The sequence below is a fragment of the Melanostigma gelatinosum genome (assembly GCF_949748355.1).
Source record: "Melanostigma gelatinosum genome assembly, chromosome: 2".
Taxonomy (NCBI): domain Eukaryota; kingdom Metazoa; phylum Chordata; class Actinopteri; order Perciformes; family Zoarcidae; genus Melanostigma; species Melanostigma gelatinosum.
The window spans coordinates 19952261-19978531 of record NC_136635.1 but is presented as its reverse complement, the minus strand read 5'-3'; the positions used below and the strand labels follow the sequence as shown (position 1 = coordinate 19978531).

The 26271-nt window shown below is 41.8% G+C and overlaps 3 protein-coding genes across 4 annotated transcripts; 2 read left to right on the top strand and 1 right to left on the bottom strand.

The window, feature by feature from the left end:
* Positions 1 to 924: 924 nt before the first annotated feature.
* On the top strand, positions 925 to 5601 carry vegfd (vascular endothelial growth factor D). 2 transcript variants are annotated; one of them, XM_079284498.1, is made up of 9 exons: positions 925 to 1182; positions 1450 to 1683; positions 2872 to 3073; positions 3159 to 3279; positions 3505 to 3574; positions 3726 to 3853; positions 3954 to 4069; positions 4323 to 4485; positions 5367 to 5601. In XM_079284498.1, the coding sequence occupies exons 2-9, from the start codon at positions 1582 to 1584 to the stop codon at positions 5383 to 5385; spliced, it is 921 nt and encodes a 306-aa protein (XP_079140624.1). In that variant the 5' UTR covers positions 925 to 1182; positions 1450 to 1581; the 3' UTR covers positions 5386 to 5601. The 2 variants fall into 2 exon arrangements, with proteins under 2 accessions (XP_079140624.1, XP_079140623.1); XM_079284497.1 differs by lacking the exon at positions 925 to 1182 and having other exon boundaries at positions 1246 to 1683.
* Positions 5602 to 10846: 5245 nt separating this feature from the next.
* On the bottom strand, positions 10847 to 15531 carry grpr (gastrin-releasing peptide receptor; the record flags this gene model as incomplete). The annotated part of the gene is made up of 4 exons (XM_079292912.1): positions 10847 to 11128; positions 11589 to 11702; positions 13204 to 13555; positions 15224 to 15531. The coding sequence occupies 4 exons, from the start codon at positions 15529 to 15531 to the stop codon at positions 10847 to 10849; spliced, it is 1056 nt and encodes a 351-aa protein (XP_079149038.1).
* Positions 15532 to 19893: 4362 nt separating this feature from the next.
* Positions 19894 to 25901, top strand: LOC306793060 (cell surface A33 antigen-like). The gene is made up of 7 exons (XM_079290510.1): positions 19894 to 20049; positions 21318 to 21487; positions 21606 to 21822; positions 22640 to 22804; positions 23185 to 23301; positions 23421 to 23559; positions 24425 to 25901. Exons 1-7 carry the CDS (start codon positions 20010 to 20012, stop codon positions 24933 to 24935), a joined length of 1359 nt encoding a protein of 452 aa, XP_079146636.1. The 5' UTR covers positions 19894 to 20009; the 3' UTR covers positions 24936 to 25901.
* Positions 25902 to 26271: the final 370 nt, after the last annotated feature.

Here is a 26271-nt window from a genome sequence, read left to right as displayed (position 1 = left end):
ATTTACTAAAACATGCTCTATGAAGAAGACGTAAAACTAGCGATTGAGACATAAACACATATTTAAAGTGTTTACTGAGGGAATAAATCGGGTGATTTCTATACAATCAGACTTGCTTTTTACGACCGTAGGTGTCTCTTCATAATGGCCATTAGAAAGAATGCAGGTTTAAGGCGCTTCACTTTTCAGACCCGGAGTTTTCTCCAGGGTTTTTACAAACGAATATGTTATGTACCACATTATTAACCTGATTGATCCTGCTGCAAAACATATCAGTTTTCCTCAATAGCTAAAAATCTAAGAAATATTTTAAAAGTTTTTGCATGTTTCATAATTTTTCTAAGATATTGCTTTGCAGCTGACTGAAAAAATGCCCAAGAAGCTGTTCCTCATTTGCATACAAATCATAAATATTATCTCATTACATCTGTTATGTCTTTTTTTGTGTTTGTTTGTTTGTTTGTTCTATTTGTCTCAGCCCTGTAAAGCGTCTTTGGGTATCTTGTAAAGCGCTATCGAAAATTGATTTATTATTATTATTATTATTATTATTATTATGCATGTTCCCGACAGCGAGTCAAAGGAGCCTGGATGGGTGGGTGGGGTGTTGGTGAGACAAGGGTGGTGCTGGCATCTGATTTCCCCTCACACGTTGCGGAAGTCTGGATCACATTTAAAACATATGGTACTGGTCTTCAGCTGTGTGCGGTTTGGCAACTCCGGAGGAAGAGACACTGGGGGATTTAGCAGGCAGGGGATGTGATCACTTGACAAACTGACCTTTTAAAAAGAGACACGAACACACAAGAAAATAAAAGGCGTGCCTTGTGGCAGCCAGGCCAGCAGCAGTGGGAGAGACATCAGGGCAGACACCAAGACTTACTGGCTTCTTCAGCATTAGCCCACATCTGAGAGAAAGGAACTGTGTGGCTGCTTTTTGCACCTCAGGACCCTTTTTGCATGGACAAACCAGAAGGGAAATTTAACATACAGATATTGTAAGCACTCAAATGAGCCGTTAAAGGAAGTTGGAATCATTTTTGTTTTTCCAGGAGGTGGGAATATAAAGAGGAAACTCAAAGGAATTTGTTCAGATTCTCCAGCTGAAGTATCTCACAGGCCTTCAATCCATTGTGACATAAGAGAGTGCTGATCCTTAAGAGACTCTTGACTTTTCCTGAGGTGATTTTAAGCTTCTGACTTCTAGTAGCTGCGTTATTTAACTCGACACCTCCGGCCCGGCATCAAAGCTTCCGCAGTAAGAGGTGCATGTTTTAAAGCCTCTTTAACCTTCTCCATTTGGCTCGTAGCCGTCTGGGCTGCTGTGACAGATTACGTCTGGTTTAGAAACACGCATACACACAGACACTTTACTGTGCAGCTGGAAGATCAAGAGTTTGTGTGTGTGTGTGTGTGTGTGTGTGTGTGTGTGTGTGTGTGTGGTCTAAGGGACTCAGCTGGTCTGGGAAACTGAGTCAGAGGCAGCCAGCTCTCCGTGGTTTCTGCCAGAAGGAAAAGGAGGCAAGTTCATACAGCCGAGTGCTTCTCAGAGACCGCGAGCAGAGCCAAGGAATAACTAAGATGAAGCGAACTCTGTGCAGACTCTCCTGCTTGGTGACTCTGGTGGTGGAGCTGAGCTGGATCAACGTGGGCCACGGCATGCACAGAGAGGGAGGCAGCAGGGTAAGTGTGGTGTGAAGCCTTGTGCCTTCAATTGCATGTAATGTGTATCACGGCAGCAACGTCAGACACTTCTTGCAATTTACTGCTGTTTGTCGATGACGTATAAGGACAGATGTTGTTTCCCTTTGTACTGAAACAACTTTATTTTCTAACTTTGTCCAGAGAGCAGAAATTAAAGCACTGCATTGCTTCTATATTTGTGATACATTCAGAGCTTGATTTCACTCTCTTTTAGTGTTCTTCAGCCTCTCTTCACTCATCCTCTCATAAACCTCACACTTGACCAGTTGCTGCCAGGGTGCAATTGTATGTGCTCACCATGTTCTGTCCAGTGACGCCAAAATTGACGGTGTGCATGTGGCTGAAAGAGGAAATGCATGCCATAATTCTATCTGCGTCAGAGGGATAATTAAACCGCTTCACTCTCAATTTTCTTAATTACTCTCTTAACCAAGCTGTCATTCATCTCTATTATTGTGTCCCCCCCCCCCCCCCCCCACAAACACAATTCCTGTCCCCTCTCTCTCAGGCGATCTCTCCCTCTGTTTCTCGTTAGTGGGTCTATCCCCTGGTAGACATTGCGGAGGGGAAACCTCCCTTTTGTCTGTTTCTGGTTTTTATTTGTGGAGACAGCCAGCCAGCCAACCTGCCCCACCCTCAACTCAGCAACACACTGAACTCATCACAGGGCTCGGATCCTTACAGTTGTCCAGAGAAAGTAAAGCAAACACTTTGCAGACAAGTACAATATTTCATGACTGTCCACACAAATGTGCTGCTGCAGCTGTTGATAATCATACAATCACAGAGGGGGAAAAAGGTCTGTAGGATTCATCGTCTGGGAACCATGAATGTCTGGACCTAATGTGATGGCAATGTTTTCAGTCCGGACCAAAGTGGTGGACCGAGAGGCACACGGATATGTTCATGCTGCTAGAAATGTTTAAATTTAATTGAGTTCATTTCTCCTTTCACCTTCATTAATCTTTACTAATGACACAAGCTTTTCATGGAAGACGTCGTGATTGTAATTCTGAGTTGTTTTCTATAATTCCCAATCAAGTTTAATAAATGTGTGATGTTTGAGGAGAATCCCCCAAAAAAGACTTGAACAAGTGACACCAAAACAGATAGTTTTCTTTATGTTAATGTGAAACACTAGAGGATGATTGACTGTGATCCCTGCAGGTAATGAAGCAGTGGGAGAGGAAGGTGCGGTCAGCCTCCAGCCTGGATGAGCTGCTGAGGCTCGCAGACTTTCCAGACTGGAAGTTGTGGAGGTGTCGTCTGAGACTGCAGCAGCCGGAGACCCTCTCTTTTCCACCGTCAGTGGGCTCCCACCGCTCTACGCGCTACGCTGCCGAGTCGTACAGCCTGGAGATACTTAAAGGTCTGCTAAAACATACAGCCGCCTACATGTTACGCGTGAGTGTGTGTGTTGAGGTGGTTATGAACGTTGTGTGTCTCCCGCTTAGCCATAGATGAAGAGTGGCAGCGAACTCAGTGCATGCCGAGGGAAACGTGTGTCGACGTGGCCAAGGAGCTGGGCACCGACCCCTCGATGTTCTTCAAGCCCCCCTGTGTGTCCGTCCACAGGTTTGTTTGACATGAAACCAGATCCAGAGCTTTAACACCAAGCTCAATGCTATCGCACCGCGTCTGCATCCCACGTCGAACACTCAAACTGACATAACTTCTCAGCAGTCATTCATTAATTCACTTGTGCTGAGTTGGACATTAAAAATGTCAAATACAACTACTGAGTTTACTTTCCGATGCACGTCACTTTACCCAGATGTGAATTTGTTTTCCTACTGACAGGTGCAGTGGCTGCTGCAATCAAGAGGGCGTCACCTGCAGAAACACAACTACTGTGTATGTGAATAAAACTGTGAGTGACCAAATCTCAGATAAGTGCATATACTAGGAAACCTTTTTCGTTAACCTTTTTCCGAGGGTTTGAATACTGCAGCACTAGCTCTCAGCGGTCAAACACTGTCTGTGTGTGTGTGTGTGTGTGTGTGTGATTCTGTGCATTTCAGGTCCTTAGCGTGATTCCATTTAAGTTTGTACCAGAGCCCGTGCTATTAAAAGTAGCTAACCATACAGAGTGCAGGTGCATGGAGCCCGCCATAATACGACGCAATGCTCAACCTCACAGGGGCAGTGGGTGAGTCCAATATGTCAATCAATCTTACTCTCAAAGGAATTCATGTTTTATTTAGAAATGCATTTTATATTCTGTTGTGATCCATCTGGTTCATTGTCAGCTGCTCTCCGATGGTCCAGCTGTCAGAGGCAGAGGACTCCAAGAGACTTTGTGCCAGTGGTTTGATTTGGGATTGTTCAACTGACAGATGCATACCTTACCCTTCCAGTTCTCCAGGTGTGTGTGTGTGTGTGTGTGTGTGTGTGTGTGTGTGTGTGTGTGTGTGTGTGTGTGTGTGTGTGTGTGTGTGTGTGTGTGTGTGTGTGTGTGTGTGTGTGTGTGTGTGTGTGTGTGTGTGTATTTCAACAACTGTTGAATGTATTGGCACATAATAGAACACAGCACATAACACACATTTCTTGAGGACATATCCTAATTACTTTTGGTTGATGAAACATTTATTTCTGACACTTGCATTTGCTTTGTTTAGAGTTTCCACTCGGTTCATGGATGCCCGACTGTGAGATAGACGTTGAGCGCTGTGACTGTCTCCCTCGACCTGCACCGACTCTGCAGCCAAGACCGATCCAGCGCTGTCGACTCAACTCCTCCATCTGTGCCCACAAGCAACGTTTTGATCAAGCCTCCTGCAGGTAGGACAGAGGGAAGCATTTAACCCTCAGCCCCATCCCTCGGGAAAAAATCACTTGAAGAATATACTCAACATGAATCTGGAATAGCTCCTCAACCATAAGGCTTCTATGCAGAGATCTGGTCTCTTTTGAAAAGTAAGCAGCTGATGAATAGGAATGCAAGGAAACTAAACTATATTGTCATTCGAGAGAAGGGTGAAACAGTGAAGGACAAAGTTGTATCCTTGCCTCATGTAAAGGGGGCAATATCCCTCTTGTAATCAAGCTCCATAGACACAAATGCGACTGAATGTCTTTGCCTACTCTTTGACTTCAACTGTAACTTTAAATTTGATGAAAATACACTGAAACACAACATTTTTAAACAATTCATAGAGATGTACTCAGGTGGTCTCAGTGTTTTGGCCATACTTACTGTTTACAAGCCGACTGTTTAGTGGAGGTTTGACTTCAAAACGCTAATTATTTCCATAAAGCCCCGTTACAAATAAATTGAATCTCCCCAAACCATTGAAATAGTAATAAACTTGTTGAATGTTGATCATACTTCACATGACTGAAGAGGTCCATGCTACGCAGGCAGATAAATGCAGAATGCACATGGCCCACAGTGCTCTGTGAGGCATCCATAGATTTGTATTGATGAGACGAAGACGATGTATCGTTGGTGTCTGTCGCCATCTTGTGGCTGTATCGAAGCTTAAGAACCAGGCTTCAGCTTAAAGCGAAGGATGGTTTCCGCCAAAACGACACCTTGCTCACATCCAGGCCGATCTGTGTGGCTTTCAGGTGGATTGAAAGCTTCATCCAGGCTTTCTGAGCCCTAGTGTGTCTGAATTCATACGTAGTTTGTTACTAAATCATCCCTCTTTTATTCACAGATGCAAATGGCCCAATTAGAAGTCCACCGGGGAAATAAATTACGACAACCTGCTTGCCAAGGATGTTCGGAGGCAGAGAGAAAAGGCTCATAATTTATTTACAGTCCTATTTATGGTGATCACTTTAACTAATTAAGATGATATTAACTCACATGGCCATGGTAATTGATTGTTTAACATGCTTGACCTATGTTTCAATCCATATGTAAAATGAATGATTTGTACATTTGTTCTTTGTGCACTGAATATGTAGTTTACATTAAACGATTATTTTTATAATTTGAGTTTGTGATGAGATACTGGATCGTTGCTTACTGTAACTTCTGATGGAATATTCCACTAATTGTTAATAGTCACTTACTTCCTGTTGTTAATCAAAAAGCTGTAAGCTTTAGAGCAGTGGTCTCACACTCAACTTACCTGGGGGCCGCTGGAGGTAGAGTCTGGGTGAGGCTGGGCCGCATCAAGTATTCCAAAAAAAGTACGACTGATCCAATCTTCATTAATAACAGTTCAGAACATGAACGGTTCTTCAGAGCATGAACGGGTTCTTCAGAGCATGAACGGGTTCTTCAGAGCATGAACGATTCTTCAGAACATGAACGGGTTCTTCAGAGCATGAACGGTTCTTCAGAGCATGAACGGGTTCTTCAGAGCATGAACGGTTCTTCAGAGCATGAACGGTTCTTCAGAGCATGAACGGTTCTTCAGAACATGAACGGTTCTTCAGAGCATGAACGGTTCTTCAGAGCATGAACGGTTCTTCAGAACATAGGCTTCCCTTGCTACCAGAGACCTGGCAGCGCTTCCTCTCACACAGCAAGGCCACATTTGGCTTGAGGGAGGAAGCAGTTGAGACCCTCAGTATGGCTTGAAGATGCTCATCAGTAAGTTTGGACCTGTACTTTGACTTATTAAAGTTCATGGTTGAGAAGAGCTTTTCACACAGATATGTGCTCCCAAAAAGGCACATGGTCTGCTTCAACATCCTGGAAAGCTCAGGGAAGGTGGGGGGCAATTCTCTCAAAAATTGCCCAAGCTTGTCTGCTATTGTCTGCAGAAAACGGTGGGAAAGAGTCCACATGTAACACATCTCATGGCTGTAACTGCTGTCCAACACTGTTGCTAACAAGATTCTATATTTGTCATTCATTTAGATCACTTTGTAGAGATATGTCCAAAAAGCCATATTCAATTTTTTATTCCATGTTGGAAGACAGTAAAATGTACTTTTACACTTTTCTTAAAGGCATTGGACAAGGAACTGATTTGGCTGACATGAGGTATTTTGCATTGGATTCTGTTCGGTAGCAGGCTTTTGTCTGTTACTATGCCTGTGAATATGGCTTCTCATAAAACAGGTGTTTCATTTACTGTTGCTTAGTGAACATATTGATTTCCATTCTGGTATTCTTTTTTTTTTTTCCTCGATGGTGCTGCTGATCTATAAAATGCAAACATTGGAGCGCACAGTATGTTCTCCCTCCTTTTGTTATCTTGGCTACATGATGCTTTGATGTCGTCTCTCAGCGCTCACATAATAATTACAATAAAGGTGTTTGACAGTAAAAAGCTCCTCTGTGGGTGCTTGATCTAATAGCACCAGCAAACGGCATTAGTGCTCCTCTGTAGTGACAGCCCCAGCCAACTCATCGACTGATCCTACCCTATATTAGAACAAAACATATACCGTATATATATATATATATATATATATATATATATATATATATATATCATACTAAAATGTTAGTAATTGGACCCTTCATATTCCAGATTATATGTTGACACCAAATACTAACCAGGCCTGAAGTTCCAAGGAGCTTTTTCACCCCCTTGCTGCACTTTGTGTACTCCTGTCTCCTCACTGTTACTTGGAGTACAAACATTACAACTTAACTGTTTATTCACTGTTGCAAAAACGAGAGAATGTGTTTATAGTTCCCTGAATACCAAAGATCAAAATTACTATTTTATGCATTGAATTCAACTTTGTCCGCTCGCTTTTTCCCCTTCATCACAAAGAATTGTATACCAGAGTTGTACATTTAAAATGAGATAAATACTTAATTCAAGCAACAACCTTTGGAAAGTTATGTTTTCATTGAGTGTAACTCAATAATTCGCACCGCGTTTGGTGTGACCACACCATAAGGCCACAGACAGAATTTGTTTGGTTTAGCTTAGCATAAAAAGTGGAAACGGCTAGTCTGGGTCTGTCCAGAAAGGAAGCAAAATCCACCCATACCAGCACCTCTAATGTATGCACAGATTAAACCTTTTATCCTTCAGATGTATAGAATATATCATTCTCGAATAAGAATGAGACCATAAGGATGTTACATTTGTTCATGTTGGTGTTGCTCTCTAAATATGAATGTGCTTTGACTCACTTTGTTATTGCCAAAGATGCTCTAATGTCACCAATTATAAGCTCTGCATGAATTTCCCGTGAGGCGGCATTGACGTCAACTGTGGAACAAACACGATGACGTCCCCTGACGTCCCCTGATAGCACAGACACTTTGCCTTCGGTTGCTTCCTGTTAAAACAGGAGCAAACCCGAATGGATCAATACACCGGTGAGTGAAAAGACACGACACCTTCACACAACACTGACCTTCAGAGTGACAGTGGGGCGAGGTGTTTTTATATTCAGAGATGCTCGAATTAAGATGGAAGGATGTGACTGAAGTCACTTCTGGAGATCCAACTTCACACCATTCCATAGGAGCGAATCCCAGAGAGAGAGAGAGACTTTATTGTGAGCTGGAGCAGAACATTGTCTTTGGCTACACTCGAACGAAGAGTGCCCCTGCGATAAATGCTTTTTCTTTTTTTCTTTATTATTGTGATGTACTCTTGAGAGAGGCAAGTGAAAAATAAACACAAATGAACATATTAAGAAATTGATCCAGGGCTATTAATTGCATTTTGTGTTGGGATTTGTATTATTTAGTTTGTTTTGTTATTAGCGAACACAGAACATTTAATTTGAACTTAGTTTTGTGATTATCTTGTAGTTTTAATGTAATGACTGAGGAATTTGAGGAAACTAAAGATATTGTCTGATCCTAATCACAGATGTTGTGAAGTTGCTCTCCTTCATTTGGATGTTTGATCTTCACTGTGAGGTATGATGTGTCACAGTTTGACAAGAGAAGGTCTTGAGACTTTTTAATTGAACACAAATTATCATTCAAAGCAGAGTATGTGTCTGGATCTTTACTTGATTGATTACAAACAGCCATGATTATACTTGCAGAGTTGCAGGAGTTGTTTAAAGATCGTGAAGGGAACTCTGCGTTTCTCTGCAGGATTCCTGTCGGACCTTTTCAGTGGGATCTCAAACACACGTGCCAATATGCTTTTATTGGTCTTGATTTGATTCATTCCTTGAATTAAAAATACAACAACTAATCCTTATTTACGTTCCAGACTTTCCACAGAATTAGCCTGACTATAAAGATGACATGTTGAGTAGACGGTTGAGACCATGCAGGACAGAAATTTGGCACGGCACTTACACCACAATTAAACAAACGCTATCCAGACTGAATTATACACCCACTCATCACCACCTGGGCATGATCCTCTCCAACTGAAATACCAAATTAGGACATTGCGGTGTGACATGGCGACTGTAAATCTAGCGACGGTGCAGAATAATCATGTCAAGTGAACACAGTGGTGCAGAAACTATGTGTTGTATACACAATCAACAGGACTGCCACTCTAAACATAACCAAAGTGCAAAGACGCACACAAGGATCCACAAAAAGGAGAAATTAGAAAATATATTGCTTTTTTTATTCATTTTTTTTATTAATTGTACAGTTCAGTAAGTGTATTTGTTATAGTTCCATGAGAAAGAGATACAATGCACACTAATTTGATAGCAATTCTTTTTTATTGATTCCACTTGAAAGAGAAATGCACGGTGCAATATCTTTAAGATAAACACAGACAGTCTGTCAATTTCATTTCCTTGAGAGCTGCATGCAAATTGCAAAGAAACACTCACGACTACAAAGAATATAGAGACATATTGCGTAATGTACCAAATTACAAATGTGATTTCTAACAAATGCATTTACATTGACTGTTTATTTTTCACCCTGTGTACACCTGAGTGACCACTAAATACACATTTAGCTCACATTTAAGATACATCTCTGAGGGTACCCTCAAAATTTCACAGTTATCATCACAGCATCAAACAGAATATTCACTAATGTAAAACAATACCACATCTAAGAGCACACTGACTTTTTTTCTTTTGGCAACATCACAGCAAAAGCATAAAGAATTGCTTGTGATTTAGGTTATTCTGCTTCATTAAAGGTACTTTGGTACTAAAGGGGTGACCCGCATTATTCTGCCTTTTCTAAAAAACTAAGACTGCTTTCTACATTGCTTCACCACGGAAATGTACCAACCGTCAAGTTCCTTTTCAAACACGGTAAGCTCTGTCAGCACTGTTACAGATGTTTGCAGTGTTAGCGCTGTAAGCACCGCTAGCACCATCAGCTGCAAGCCGCCGGCTCAGCCGAAGCCTTGCTGAGAGCCGTGGCGAGGCAACAGATGTGCTCTGAATTCTGTACAGAGAGTTCTGAAAGGACGCTCGACAAATATTACTCGACTTCAGAAAAATAGTCAATCATGTCTTCTGTGGCTCTGGAGGAGCTTTACCAAGTTACCTGATGTCTTCAGGTTTATCTCTGCTTGGGCTGAGAGACGTAACGTTTATAACAGCCTGCGACAAACAGGAGGTGTTAAATATAGTAATTATATAGTAATTAAAAGATGTCGTGTTGCATTATGGAAAAGCTCAAACCTGTCTCCTACTAGCATGGCTCTTGATTCTCTTTATAGCTATATATATGTTCAGAAGCTCACAACAACTTAAGGAGAAAGATAGTGGTCTTGGTTTTAAACTTACTCCGTGGCTTGAAGCATGTGACATAACTAATAGTAATTCACTTTAAACAGGAACATCCATCTTTCTCTGCCTTTAACTTCTTTTATTTTACACACGTGTGAGTGAAGGGTGTCCTTATGACAGCTGTGTGGTACAACGATATTAAACCTTCTGCACTGGAAAAAACGTTGCCTTTAAACATAATACAGGCAGAAAGGTCTCATAGGTAAAAACCAATTTGTAATATATGTTTAAATGTACTTTCTGGAGACACGGCTGGAATATGTGATCAAACTTTTTTAAAGTTTGACTCATATGCTCTGCTGCTTTGACAACCATTGTTATAATAATGACAATCTCTCTCTCTCTCTCGAGTCCCTACACTTTATGGAAGTGCAATATTTAAACATTGGAGTACACCTTTTGGTACAATAATTGAACTATATATCTTTATGCAAGGTTCTTATGATCAAACTGTTTCGTGAAAACATACAGTAAAAATATTAATGGGGTCACTGACTCAGAAGCAAAGAAGCAGAGACACACAAAGACCCGTCCCTCACACGCAGTCCTCCTGATAGACCCGTCTGCCATTGATCATGCTCAGGCTCCCCATGGAGTGATGTGTGCTGCGGACCGATGTCACATGCGTGTTATAATGAGTGGGGCTCTGCGAGGAGCGTCTGAGGATCATATGATAGCAGCAGCACAGCTGCCGGTTGAACTGCTTCTGGAAGGTGTCGCTCAGGAGGTAAAGGGCAAACGGGTTGAGGGAAGAGTTGGTGAAGGCCAGGATACGAGCGACGACGCTGCACACAAAGTGAAGCAGGGAAGTGTCCACCTGGTCGTGGAGGGTTGGGAAACAATAGTTTGAATGATGGAGAGACAGACGAATAGAGGTGTGCATGTATGGGGGATAGAACCAAATCCAAATAGATCCTTTGGATATGAATGTGCTCTGGAGAAATGCAACCAGAATGATAATGTGTGCAGTACTTGTTCAAATGAGCGAGTACGGCATGTTTTGTCAGTAGCTTTGTGATTTGTAAGACATTCATATTAGTACATGGTTAAAATAGTAAATTACAAATTATATTTTGTAATTTCTTTTGGCAGTTACACTTATGTGAAACTCAATGGCAGTATAATAAATGGTGTAGATGATGATCCAATAGATAGAGATCAGAATAAAGACATAAATACAAATATTTTTGTGAAATATGTAGATACAGATAATAGCTATGTGTTACACACCGAGTGTACAGAAACAGATTAAATCACGTTTTTTGTGTGCAGCCTACCTGGGAGTAGTGATAGGAGCGGTATAAGTAGATGACGTGACAGGGAAGCCAGCACACTGCAAAGAGACCAACAAACACCAGCACTGTCCTGGCTAAGCGCTTCCTTGATTCAAACTGTTGGTGTAAAAACACTGTCAAAACCAAAGAACAATGCTGGCATATGATATACATGAGTGTTTTAATATTTAAGTGTATTTTTGCCAGTGGTGGAGGAAGTATTTAGATCTTTTACTTGGTAAAGTTAGCAACACTACAAGTCCTGCATTCAAAATACTACTTAAGTAAATCACCAGTAAAACGTACTTAGAGTATCAAATGTGAAAGGACTCAGTGTGAAGCAGAATTACCTCTTTCAGTATCAATTCATTATATGTTGGATTATCTGGGTGATAGAAGGAATAATGTATTGTAGTATAAATATGTGGTCATGAACAGCAGGACCTTGGATCACATACAGACTGGTTCTATCTGGTGAGTAGAGACACACTGGGTCTATTCAGATGGTATCTCATATAATATATTATATAAGGGTATAGGATAAACATAGAGACATATTAAGGGTTTTCTTTAACGTTTTTGGCGAAGACTGTAGCCATGTGTGCTCTCTGAAGGCTTCTCTTCGGTCTGTATGGACTGTAATAAAACGTATACGCAACTTTGCACTTTGAGAGCACTCACTGATTTCACTTCAGATTTTGTCGTGCTCTCCCTCAAAACCCTGTCCTCAGACTCAAGTAGCCCCTGTTTGCTCTTGGATTTCTGCTAAAACTGCATGCTGCACTCAGATGAATTAGAGATTACAGAAAAAAACTGTATATGCTGCATTCAGACGTATTAGAGATTACATATTTCCTGCGGGCCCCAGCTTTAACCCTTCTCCTCACTTGGGCCGCGTCTGTGAGCTCATGAAACGTCTGCTCTCGGATTGGATTGTTTTTGTGCAACATCCCCGTTTCAATTCTCCAGCCAATAGAATGCCAGGAGTAGTGTTGACCAGTGAAATGATCTTGCCCATGCTGTTAGTTTGTAGTTGGCTATTTCTGTATTATTATTCTTTTGTTGTATGTCTAATGAGGTGTGGAAAGTCCGCTAGGCGCTAGGCTAATTCATGCTGTGTAAAATGGCATTCAGTGCTCTGTCCTAGAGCTGCTGTGTGTAAACCTTATTTTTGTAGATAACAGAACGATAGACTGTTATAGTCTGACTTTTGAAAGCCCTTTATAAACATAAGTTAAGTTCAGATTTAGCTGAGTGCTTGTATTAATTGATGTAAAAGTATTCATGTGCAGTTATGGTGATCGGATTGAATCGTGGGGCCGGTGAAGATTCACACTTCTAATAATACACAGTGCACTTTAAAAAAAAAAAAATCCCAAACATCTAATGACCAGGGCTCTAGCTTCCATTACGGTCACTGAGGTTGTGCCATTGGTATTATTTCTGGGGATTTGGGGGATATAACCGTAATGAATTCCATGCCAAGTTTAAAAAAACAATCAACTCATATGATGAGTAGATTTCAGTTGATTCAAATTGTATTCTAACTTTTTTACTCATGACCTCAGTATATCAAAGATCGAGCTTTGGCACGAGGGATGGTAGTTAGAAAACTGGCCTGTCGTCTTGCATGCAAGTTCCCCTCCACGGGCAGGTTTGAGGCGCTCCTCATCAGGCTCCGGGCGATGAAGGTGTAGTACACGGATATGACCAGCAAGGGAATGACGTAGAAAATGAGGAAGGAGGCCATGGAGTGGATCTTGGGGTGCAGTTCCCCTGCATGGGGATAAGGGGCGCAGGTGACAAAGCTCTCATTAGTGGAGGTGACGTTGAAGGTGTGGAGGTCAGAGAAGACGGCCTCTGGGATAGCCAGGACCAGGGAGAGGAGCCAGATGAGTGCCGCCCGCAGGACACTGCAGGTGGTGGTGCTTGATGTTTTGATGTCCAGGGGCTTCACGATGGCCTTGTACCTGATTGATGTGGAGATATAAGTTGGATTGATAGATAAACGTGTTAGCATAACGCTGATGAGAGCAGTGACACAAAAAGTTGCAGGCTGCAGAACCAGTCAATTATTTTAGCAATCAGTCAAACCAAAAGTTGTCCTGAATAATGTCTGGAAACGGATATTAAATGCATTAAACCTTTTGAACTTAAGGAAGCAACATAGAAAATGATGAGCAATGAAAACAAGCCTTATCTAGAAGATGCCATTGCCCTGGTGGTCTTATGAATATGTGGAGGAAGTAATGATTATTTAACCTTGGTGACACTTATTTTGGGTCTTCTGTGATAATCATGCTCTATGTTTTGGGACTATAATTCTCAATGTGCTTTGGGGGATGTAAACAGAAAGCGACTTATTGTTAGTAACTCATTCTGTGGATTACAACTTGAGACCGTTTTTTTAAAAGACTGCATTTGTTAACATTTGGGCAAATTAGCACAATTTAAAGGATGCCAAAAAAGCCAGTTCATGTTTCCAATGTACCCATGGATGTACATACACATCACTGGAATACTTAAACACTGAAGAAAGCTTAGGAAGTGAAGACCCAACAACAGTCGCATCAGCAGCGTCGTTGACCATCAGCATACAATTCATTTGTTTTATTACAAATGATACACAGAGGAGCTTGGCCAACCGAGTATGAAGTGAAACCTTGGAGAGCGGTAGCTCATTTCCTCTGTGCCCATACCTCTATTATTTCATAATGTGAGGCTCGAAATGGCTACTTTTAGCTGACAGATACTGTGGCAAAAAAGCAAGATTTCTTGGGATTTTTTCAATGAGTTTTCTTCCAATCTGTAATGACCGAGATTCATTTTTCAGAATACAGATATATGCATGTTTATGTCTGTGACAAGTTTACAGGTTATAAAGCTATTTTACTTTATAATTTTACCTTATTGGCCACAGGTTGCCTACGGCTGTTATTGGCAAGCAGGACGCCTGATATAACCTTTGGATGCTCAACAAAGACGTGCATACTGGCCAGGATTCCAATTCATTTCGAGACTCAATTGATCTGAAGTAAACGTTATTAGATACACAGGGCACATCTCACCAGTAATCTATTTTTCACATTTTTCTTTTCATGTTCTTTTATAACAGCACAAAGGTCTGACATATGTGAGACAATAACGGGTTCCTGCAACATTGTTTGAGAGAAAAAAACATAAGTGGCCAAAGATGGCCAAAAAATTAGAGGAAGAACTGAAACACGTGCTCACCATGATATTGATATATTATTAAAGCATCCTAACACATTTTTAAAACATTATGCAACTACACCAATCAAGTGTTTATACTCACAGAAAAGAATATTGATATCCATAATCAGGCAAAAGTCTTCTTTATAACAACAAACGTTTGAAATTAGAAATTGACAGCAATGAATCTTTTGTCTCCATCATGCGCGCACGTGCCAGCAGCCTTGATCAGAAGCGCAGCTCAGTCGTGCGTAATAGTCCCCTGATCAATACACAGTTAAATATTTGCTCTCCATTGTAAAACATTTAGATTGTACGTATTGCCTGTGACTATCTTCATAACGTGGGAAACAAGAGGGCGTTTGGCTGATTGGCTGCTCGGCTATTTTAAAGTGATTATAGATCAATAACATGATTAGCCATACCTGTCAGCAGCGAGGGCAGTGAGAGTGAACACAGACACCCCGACCGAGGTCAGCTGAATGAAGGCGATGACTTTACAGCCCACTCTCCCGAACAGCCACTCCTCTGACAGGTAGCGGCTGGCATCCACCGGAGCGCATGTTACCAGCAGTAAAACATCCCCGAGCGCGAGACTGGACATGAAGATATTGGGCACATTGCGGATGGACTTGGCAGAGCAGAATGTCTTGATGAGCGTAATGTTGCCGATTAGCCCCAACACGCTGATCACACCGTAAACTGAAGCGATGACCACGCCGGTGAACCACATTGTCCGTGCCTTGGAGAGCTGTGACGCTGCGCATCGCCTTTGGGCACAGATGGTCAGTCTCTCTCGCACTCGAGTTTTTTTTTCTTCTTTTTTTTTTTTTTTTTACAATTCAATGTAAAACTCAGAGACACATGGACGGGTCTTTTGTGGTTTCGGAGAGAAGGCGACACTGTGGGGTGACAATTTTGTGTCCAACGTTAGAGTTGTGTGCACGTGTTTGTAAGTGGGAGTCCGCAAGAGCTGTTATCCAGTGCGCGCAGCTACACAACATGCACCTATGAAGAACAATCAATATGTGTGTCTGTAACATTGATTTTAAATTAAGAAAGCAAATATGACATCGCTATTTCTATCTATCTGTCTATCTATCTGCAGAGTTATAGTACAGTATTTAGCAACTGCATATTTTTATATTATAATGTTACAACACATTTTAAAGTTATTTTTTTAGAAATGATAGCTGTTTCCCACCAAGTATTTTATTAGAGAGAGCTGACATGAAATAATTGCAAAATATTTGGTGAACAGTATACGCAAGTAAGGCACATGGCCACTTTCTCTAATCTCCAGGCCAACAAGACACTGCACACAAAGTGCCTTTTTTGTCAGGGTCAAGAGCTGGATCGAAGTAGTGCAATGACACATCTTGGTGTATGTATCTAAAACCAAAAATGTTCCCATTAATATAAGACTTGAAATAGATGGTCATGCTAAGAGCATTGAAATCCAGGCATCGTTTGACAATCACTTACCGTGGAATGTAAAGACAGAGATGGTTGATAAGCACTTCTAACGCGTAATTGCGGACAGTGGAGTTATTTTTAGTGGTTTTAGCAATCTGCTATTGAGTCTTTCTATGACCTCCTACGTGCAGTAATAATACAACATATCCTCGAAATACAGTAAATGTGTGAGAAAATTCTGTTTGAAGTTGGACTGAACGAGAGGATTGTTGATTTCATTTTCTTTATTTTTTGACCAAACAAGTCTGTAAATTGCTGAACATCCTGAGTCAGTTATTTGCTTTGACATCCGTCTGAATAGCCCCTTTGTATTCTCTGTTTTTAGTTTTTAATAGCTGGAAGTGGTGTTGTTTGTTCTTTTCCCCCTTATAGCCTACTGTATGGGTTGTGTTATTGTAAGCCGCCATTACCAATAACCCCGGAAGGGATGAATATGTTTTTAACAAAAAAGAACTGAATTTTAATTACAAATTAAAGACTTATTAAGCTTCTCACCCAATGTGTCGTAAGACGGCAGCCCACAGCCAACATTGATTGATCGAAGGGACTGCTGCTACCAAAATTCACTTTGGAGGTCTACAGCCATGCTCTGTAAGGATGCACTGAGGTGCAGCGGTGCTTTGAGCTGAATGCTAATGTCAGTCTGGTAACATGTTCACAATGCTGACGTGCTGGTGTTTGGCAGGTATAATGTTTATCATATTAACCATCTTTGTTAATCATCAGCAAGCATGATAACATTTGCAAATTAGCATTTATCGGTAATGAGGCAAATTATTGGACAAATACAAATTTTGACCAGAAGATGGCGGTAGATGACAAGTTAAATGATCACCAAGGTTGTTACAATTCATCCGAAGGGGGACATAATTGTATGTGCAGTACCAAATATAATGACAATCCATTCAAAGTTAAAGTCATTAGGTCTTATCCTCTGGGAACCATGAATGTCTGTACACAATACTGTGTCAATCCATAGATGTCGAGAAATTTCACTGGATAAGAGAAAACTTTGACCTCTTGGCAGTAGATGAAAAGTCAAGAGATCACAGAAGTCATTAGGGTTTATCCTCTGGGCATCATGAACGTCTGAACCAAATGTTGTGCCAATCCAACCAATAGGTGTTGAAATACTTCAGAATGGACCAAAGTGGTGGATTGACCAACCGACATTTAGATTACCTAAAGGTTTTGGGCGACTGCAGGTTTAACCATTTAATCACCTATTACAGCCTTTTATTAAAACAACATTCTGTGCTTTGTTCAGATCCAGCCATTTGAAACTGCGACCCATGTATTCCTAAAATGATCAACTGACCAATAATCAGAGAGCATAAGTCACATTGTGCTCTCTCGAGCACGATGAGATGTGGTGTTTTCACAGACTGACTGCTTGAATGTAGCTGATATCCTGTTGAGTCCACATCCTGCAATTACCCAGCGTGTTACTGTTGAAAGAGATGCGATGGATCCTCAGCTGCCTCAGGATAATGGAACTTCACGTACCAGAGACAAAGATGACCCGGCAGGCCATCAGCCGGCACTCAGGCAGAGAAATGATCCATGTAAGAAACCTCAGGTGATGAATTGAAATACAGGCCTTCTTCAACACAGACGTCACAGATTCGAAAAAAAGAAACAACGATGGGAGAAATCCAGCAGGGTGCAATGTGGCACAGAGAGAGAACCTCTCTAATCCCTGTTCATCTCTGTGATTTGTCAAGACCTGCCGGGCAATTTTACGTGCTTTAATTCTATGAGGTAGAAAATAAAAGGTGTCGTGGCGTCCGGAGTCATTGGGTGGAGGAGAGATAAGACTGCCGGGAGCACAAGGGATGAAATTGGCATTAAACAGGAGAAAAGAACCTGGAAGTGTCTCCCCTCCTTCTGTTTGTATGTATGGGTGTATACACCTGTGCATGGGTGGAAAAAATAATATTCCATCTTTTTGACAATACAATCAAATGAATGAATTCCACACGGAAAAGGTTATTGTTGAAGCACAAAATGTCACGTACATATCAAGTATGAGATGTAATGCCGCTATGATCCGACACATTCTTCCTAATCTTTCAGCGGAAGGACAGTTTAATTATTTCCCCCTGCCTCCCTCCTCATCAGCACAACTCCTTTCACCTGCCTCTATCAGCCACTGTATAAACCCCTGCCTCTCACTCACTCACTGCCAGATCACTGTCATGTCTGCCCGCCCGTTTGCCTTGTCCTGGTCCCGGTTTCCCCGTCTGCCTGCCTGTCTCAGTTCTGCTGGATTTTCCCCTCGTCTCTTGTCTCGTCCGTGGATTCACTGTGTTACTGTAAGTTTCATGTTCTGAGCTCAGTGTTCATTAAATTCCCACTTCACTCTACTTCTGGTCTGGTCTGCGTTTGAGTCCTCCATCATGCCCCGTGACACAATTGTTGTATAAAAAACCAGATTCATCTCACCCTTTTTCTTATTGTTGTCTAGTGTTTTTTTTCGCAAGACTCGACACAAGATGCAAATTATGGGGTGGTCCTGGTGAATGTAACCAAATGTGTCTTTTGTACAAATAAGTAAACAATATATAATGGCTTTATTAGTGAGTTTAGAGTCTGCACATTGTTTTCACCTTTGGACACAACCATGCTAGCTGTTTCCCCCTGTTTCCAGTATTTGTGCTAAGCTAAGCTAACCAGCTGCTTTATAATACAGACCAATTTGAGAGTGGTATTGATCTTCTAATCTAACTCCTCGCCAGAAAACAAATAAGCATGTATCTGAACATTTTGAATGGTCCTTTAATTCACCTGAGTGGTTGGAACTAGATTTTTTCCTTTCACATTCTATATTTACAATATATTAAAGGTTGGGTGCTTTTAATCATTATAGACTTGTCCCATTACATTAGGTCATAGTTGGATATAGCTTTCAGTCACATCCACTGAACGATGCTGTAGAGGCTACAACACAAAGCTGAGCCAAACACAAACATCTTTCGTTGTCTCTTTCTGTTTCGTTGTGTGTGTGTGTGTGTGTGTGTGTGTGTGTGTGTGCGTGTGTGTGTTTGTGTGTGCGCGCGCCTCGAGGTGATATAACCTGTCGAGCCAGTCTGGCAGGACAAAACACTTCTCTTGTTCCAACAGCACACATCAGTTTTCACTGCACCAACAGCACGTCCTCGGCTCATGTAGTCTGTACTTGTACTCGCCTTGTCTTAAGTGTCAATGTGACGCTTTTGCTAAACCCCTTATTAAATTAAGTACTTTTAGACCCCAAACCTTTCCATGAAAAAAATACCTGTCACTCCTCAAAGGCTTTGTGAATATCTGGGTTTTGCCACTTCACAGTTTAGGAAAACTGAAGGGAAACAAAAACAGTCTTGCACTTTTTTTGGCAACATGCTGTACTTTGAAAAATGCAACTACCAAATATGTAGTCTTCTACTTTTTCAAACATGACACAAACATGACACAGGGAAGGTGTAACCCTTAGAACTCAGGTACAGGCTCTTCTGAAGACAAGCCGACACACGCCAGGTGGGTGGATGAAGAATGTGTCTGAACCGCAGGAGCGGTGATTGGCGGTGGGGCGCTGTCAGTCATCCAGACGCGGAGGGCACACCCATTGGAGGCAAACCAGTCGGTTTCGATGCAAATTCGGCCCAGCTAGTGGCAGTTCCCTTTTACATTTGAGAGAAAACGACCACACACACAGAGGAATCAGTGGGTTTGTTTGACAAAATAAACACGTTGGCAATGGAGGGGAGGATTTCTACCTTGACTCTGCTGTCTCTGGGTGAGTTTACCTGCTACAAAGGGTTTTCTTCGCGTCTTACCGAGCTGCCACACCCGTTAACTCACCTTCGGGTATTCCCACCCTGAGCAGGCCCAATCCACCTGTTTAGGCAGGTGATCCGTCTCACTAGTTTGTGGAGAGCTTACCCCATTTTTTGTAAAATTCATAGATAAAGAAAAAACGATAACTCGATTTTACTAAATTATTATCGCTCTTGAAATCAGCATCACTCTAAATATGTAATATATTGACTCGGCCTGGATTGTTTTCATCCGCATGAACACGAAAGAGGCTTGTTTTAAATATAAAGGGTGATACTCAATCAAATACTTAGAAGAAGAAAAGTAGGGCTTCACCTAAAGATTATTGTCACCTGCTGTATGATTAGGCCCGGTCTACTTACTGGGTAACGCAAGTCTGTAAAATGTCCAACACAAGTCCCCAGCGCTCATGGTGGCATCTTGAAATGTCTTGCTTTGTTTGACAATTTTTTTTTTACTCATTGATCGATTTCTTTTCTGTCCACTGACTAATCATTTCAGCTCCAAACAAAACAGATTTGTGTTGTCTGCCTGTGTTGGTGTGGGTAGAAGGGCGGGGTAAGAGGTTATATGTGCAGATCCCGCGTGCGGAATCATTCACAGCGAAGGCACGTGTTGCATTGAGCTGTGTGACGATTCAATACGATAATTGATAGTCTTTCAATCATGTCATGATGAAATCATATATCGTGATATCCAATTCCGTCATCTAAATTGATAATAGCGAACACATACTGAATCAAATTTAACAGACAATCTGAATACATACGAATTCTGTCTTTGGCAATGTCCCATTTTGTTAAATCAAACGATTGTCTGAATGTGGTTAGTTTGTGTTTGTGTTCGTGTGCATGCGTGTCAACATAGTCTAGTTATATCTGGGAACGTTTATTCGTTTTGTCTAATTTCACTTGTTTGTTTTGCATTAAAGTTCTTAATGAAAATTCAGAAGCCAACTTTTCCTTTGGCAAGTATTAAATGCACACAAGAACATACAACAATAGTATTTACCATGTGGTTAATTCATATACACGATTTCTTTTTTCGAGAAATGAAATGACCTATATGGATGGAAGATGATTTGGCAATATTGCCCTAATTTTGCATAGGGCTGGGATATATATGGATTATACATCGGTAGCGCGATATCGATATTTACTGTTTTTATAAAGGATAGGCACTCTCAACCAAATGGTAACAATCAATATTCTCTGTTTTCTGTGACAGTGCTGTCAGGTGTTGGTGCCATCAATGTGAACATCCCAGATGAGGTATACGAGTTTGCCAGGGGTGACAACATCACACTGCCCTGCACGTTTATACCCAAAACTCCCTCGAAAGACGCCCTAGTCATCATCACATGGTCTGGTGAGGCTGATCGCATCGAATCTGATGAGGTCAGACTACAGTGTGATTATGTGTGCATGCGTGTATGATTCTCTGTAATCTATCAATAAAGAGAACTGTGTTTTCTTCCTCTTTTAATGTTCCTCTGATGCTCCTGTTGTCTAACAGACCCAGATCCTCACTTATTATTCTCATAATAAAGTTACGGACATCAAATCAAAGTATGAAGGCCGGGTGTCCCTGGATGTAGACGTTGCCACGGGGAAGGCCAACCTGAAAATTTACTCCATCAGACTATCGGACAACAAGGACTATAAGTGTCTCGTCAACATTCCAAAGGACGACGAGGGCAAGCCGGCCGACACTGCGACACTGGTGGTGCTAGGTAACCCTTCATTTGTTTTCAGAGAAATCATCTGCGCTTCAAAAGTGGGTGAATAGAGTTGCGTATTGCATATTGTTTCTGGTTCACATTCAACATGTATTGTTACTATTTGAGAAGTTAAAGCTCAGTTAGTATCATGTTTAGCATTTAAATGTCTCTGATGTAAATTATTACTTTAAAAAAAAAAAAAAAAAACTGACGCATATAGGTAGATCATCAGGTCTGCTCCTGTTTCAACTATTTTTACCAGCCGCGACAGCGACCTTGGTACTGTTTTCTCCTGAGTCTGAGGCATCATGACAAAATGTGTCCTGTTGACACCTACTGTAGCAGGAACTACCACAGGGGACGTTTTGAGAGCTTTGCCAGGTGTTGATATTTCGGTCTGTGGGCAGATTTTGCGACTGCGATATCATCGCAAGGGTGAAAACTGCAGTCACAAAACTTTACAAGTGTGTGGTTCAGATCTAAATGAGGGTCGAGTTCAAAGATGGGTGTGGTCTGAGCAGGGGTTGCTGAAAGCAGAGAGGGGGAAGTAGGGAAGGGGACATTGACCACCCCCCACTTTACGTTCTGGCTCGATTTGCCATTGTGGCTGATGGCAGCCTATTGTCTCTATGCTGTCTCTAGTTCCACCTGTGGTGCTATACTGTGTTACCAGGTGGCATCGACATGTTACAACTCCCATTCGAAATTACGTAACATAACAATGTCCTTACTTGAAAAACAGGTTTTACGTGTTGTATTCTTTATTCCCATTTCCTTGTTTTACTGTCATTTTAATGGACAAATCCCGCTTTTTTTATTCTTTTATTAGTGGCTCCATCTACACCCATCTGTAAGCTCGAGGGAAAGGCACAATACGGCCAGAACATCAACCTCACCTGTTTATCTGCGGAAGGCTCCCCGGCACCCGCTTACTCGTGGAAAAGTGAAGATGTCAGGAACGCTCCTCGCATGCCCGAACCAAGAACCACCGACAGTAAGTGTCAGTTTCTGTGAGGACTATCGATCCTGGGAAATGTAAGTCAACTCTCGGCACATCAAGGTCTACTTACCTTGCGACCTTTTACATGATTGAAACAAACATTTCCCAACTCTTAAAAGTTGGCTGTGAATGAAGTGTGGCCCCCTCTTGTGGACAAACAAGGGACAATCTGTTGTTGCTTATCAGCCAACATCTAAGCAGATACCAATATACATTTGATCAGCTCAATTGACAGGAACTACGATAAACAGCATTGATTATTGATTGCCTTGGATTTTTTTTTAATGAGTGTAGCACTGCTCTACTTCTGTTTTATAGTTGTCTATAAAAAATAAATCCACTGATGTGTGTATGTGACTCTCTTTGTCTTGTAGAGGGAGGCATCCTGTCTCTATACAACATCTCCAAAGCTACATCAGGGTACTACACCTGCACCTCGAAAAACAAGATCCGCTCCGCAACCTGCAACATCACCCTCACAGTCCTGCCACGTGAGATGAAGCAGCTTTTCATGACCTGTCGGGGAACGTCGAATTCCGGATAAATATATCTTTACAACAATGCATTGTAATGTGCATCATCATTATCTTCCTCTTCATCAATCCTGCAGCTTCCATGAACATCGGCTCCACTGCAGGAATCATTGGTGGTGTCGCCGCCTTGGTGGTCGTAATCATCGTCGCCATCTGTTGCTGCTGCTGCATTAAGAAGAGGAAGAAGAAGAAGGAGGAGGAGCAATACGCCATGGGGTAAAGTTTGCCAAAGACACATTCACACTGACCAATGAAGAAGATGCTGTGATGTTAACGGTGCGGCCCATTCAAGAGGCTGAATGAGCAGGCGACCAAACATATAAGGGCTTTTCGGTTTTTAGGCAGAGAAAGTCTATCGTCCACTGACTATTAGAAGGCAAAAGTTTAATTTATACAGCGCATTCTATTCACAAGGGGAACAAATGATGAGTCAAAGAGACCTGCTCATAGTCGCAAATTCAATTGTAGCTCTGAAAAGATCCGACTCAGCAGAACTGTAAAATAAAAAGTTTGGGGGTGTGAGGGAAAGCACGCTTCATACTCGGGAAGCAAAAAGTCAAAAATAATGTTCACAGCTGTCTGCAAGTTTTACTTGCTCTTCATGTATGAATCACCAGGACAGACCCCTCCCAAAAATACTTAATTCTAGCCAACATGAACAAACAAAGAAGTTGCAGGTCAACGCCACACATGAACACGCTTCAGATATTTGCTCTTTGTTTCCGTCTGCACGGTCACATTTGCTCCATCTAAAATGACCTTTTATCCAATGTCTCTGATCTTTTCATTCAGCCTTTATTGAGTGTGTTTTTATCGAGCCGAGACAGACTTTATTTATCTCACCGTCAAAAAACGCAAAAAGCTTGACCTCCAGATTGCTTTTACCAATTTTGGAAAGATTACTTCAATGTTTCAGGATTTCATTAACCAACCAAATCAACACAGCAGAGGCGCTTCCACAGTAACTATGGTGGAAGCTTTGCTTCAGGTAAAGCTGCCAAAGAAATGCAATAAAATGAAAAAAAAACCTTCCCACTTAAACATCTGACTATTATCTATCCGTTATGTGTTCACTTTCCAGAGTTCCTAAGGATGAGTACAGCGACAACCAGCCGGTTAAAAATGGTGAGAGTCGCATCGCCGATGGACAAGAGGACGACCGGGGTCATGATGACTCCAGTGTGAGGGGCCCTGTTGAAGGCAGTGACCGCTACGAGGAACGAAGTGAGCGCGACTACAAGGCCCGCAGCGACTACGACGACCCCCGCAGCGACTACGACGACCGGCGCAGCGACTACGACGACCGGCGCAGCGACTACACCGATCGCAGGAGCGACTACGACGACCGACGCAGCGACTACGACGACCGACGCGAGAAGTACAGTGACCGCAATGAGCGCTACGACGACCGCCGCGACGACCGCCGCGACGACCGCCTCGACGACCGCGACGACCGCCGCGACGACCGCCATGACGACCGCAGGGACCGTCGCAATGACGACGACCACTACGATGAGCCGACTGAGGACCGTGATCTCGACAGACCGCCTGTGCCAGCCACTAAGCCACCGAAGAAGGACTACCGCGACTAAAGCTGCCAATTTGTATCGACCTCCATCTTCTGTTTTATCTCCATTGACTTTACTCCAATGGCAGCCAGTTACCTCACACTCAAGGTGTGTGACCCTTTTTGCCTCCTCCGATCTTGTTGTGACATAATTAGCCAAAACACCACAACTATACATGGTATCAAGAGGAAGCATGAGCTGTTATTTTTCTGGAACAAGTTTGTGAGTCAAGCTGTTTGTGGGAGGATGAGCTGAGGAAGGGCAGGGAACCCAAAATGGTGGCCACAAAGCCCATCTGATCCGTTTTATACAGGGAGTGGTCGGGGTGGGTGGAGTCAGTCACAGACTCCGGTAAAGTCTCAGGTCTACACAGTGCCCAAGATCTGTATCTCTGTTGTGTACCAAACTGCCATCATACAAATAGTCTGAACATTTCATACGTCCCCAGACAAATTAGTAGCTTTGCAATTCTGAAATGAGGTGGTATTTTGGCTTTAAACTCGACTTGTTGGCATTGTTAAATAAGAGTTCATGTCTGTCTGATGACTTTTGTTGCTGGGTGTAACTGGTGGTAGTTAATTTTTTTTATTGCTTTTAATTGTATTTAATTTTTTCGGAAAGTTACCTCCATACTAAAGAAAAGGGCTTCCGCTTTGTGTCATTCTTTGCGCTTCATGGGATTATTTGAGTTTGATACTGTCTGTACTTGTATAGCAACATGTCTATTTCGTGCTTTCAGTTTTTTTTCACCACAATGTAGAAAGTAAAACTACAGCTTCCTCTGTGTGGATTGATATCGTCACCACTGTTCTCTCTTCTTTTTTTTAATATAAATTGCAATGGAAAATAACAATTTGAATACGTCTCAACGTTGAACATATACAGTATATAACCGCCTTATGCCATGTCACTGTCAAATACGTTTTATGATATTATTTTATAGAGAGATTTCTGTGCAGTACTGCAGTGACAATATACAGCAGCTACAAATGCAACTATGTTATTTCTGAAATGGTAATGTGACCAGTTTTACATTGGGATTTGTGTTATGAAACGTGCTTTAAAAATAAACATGAAATAAAATGAACAAAACGGCTTCTTGCAACTTTATGAATCCTGAACACTAGATGGCGATCCCAGACAAATAAACTGTTTCAAGATCACACATTACATTCATACTACACGTGGGGTAAAAACAAAACATATTTGATTAGTAGTAGTATTACCAGAGGTGTATTAATTATTATTGTCTTAAACTTTTACTTTACTAATTGTTTTGTTAAATAAATGGCTTCGCCTCCATCACTACCACCATCCATTGTCTGGAAATAACGTCTCGGCGCCTCCCCACCCTGCTGCG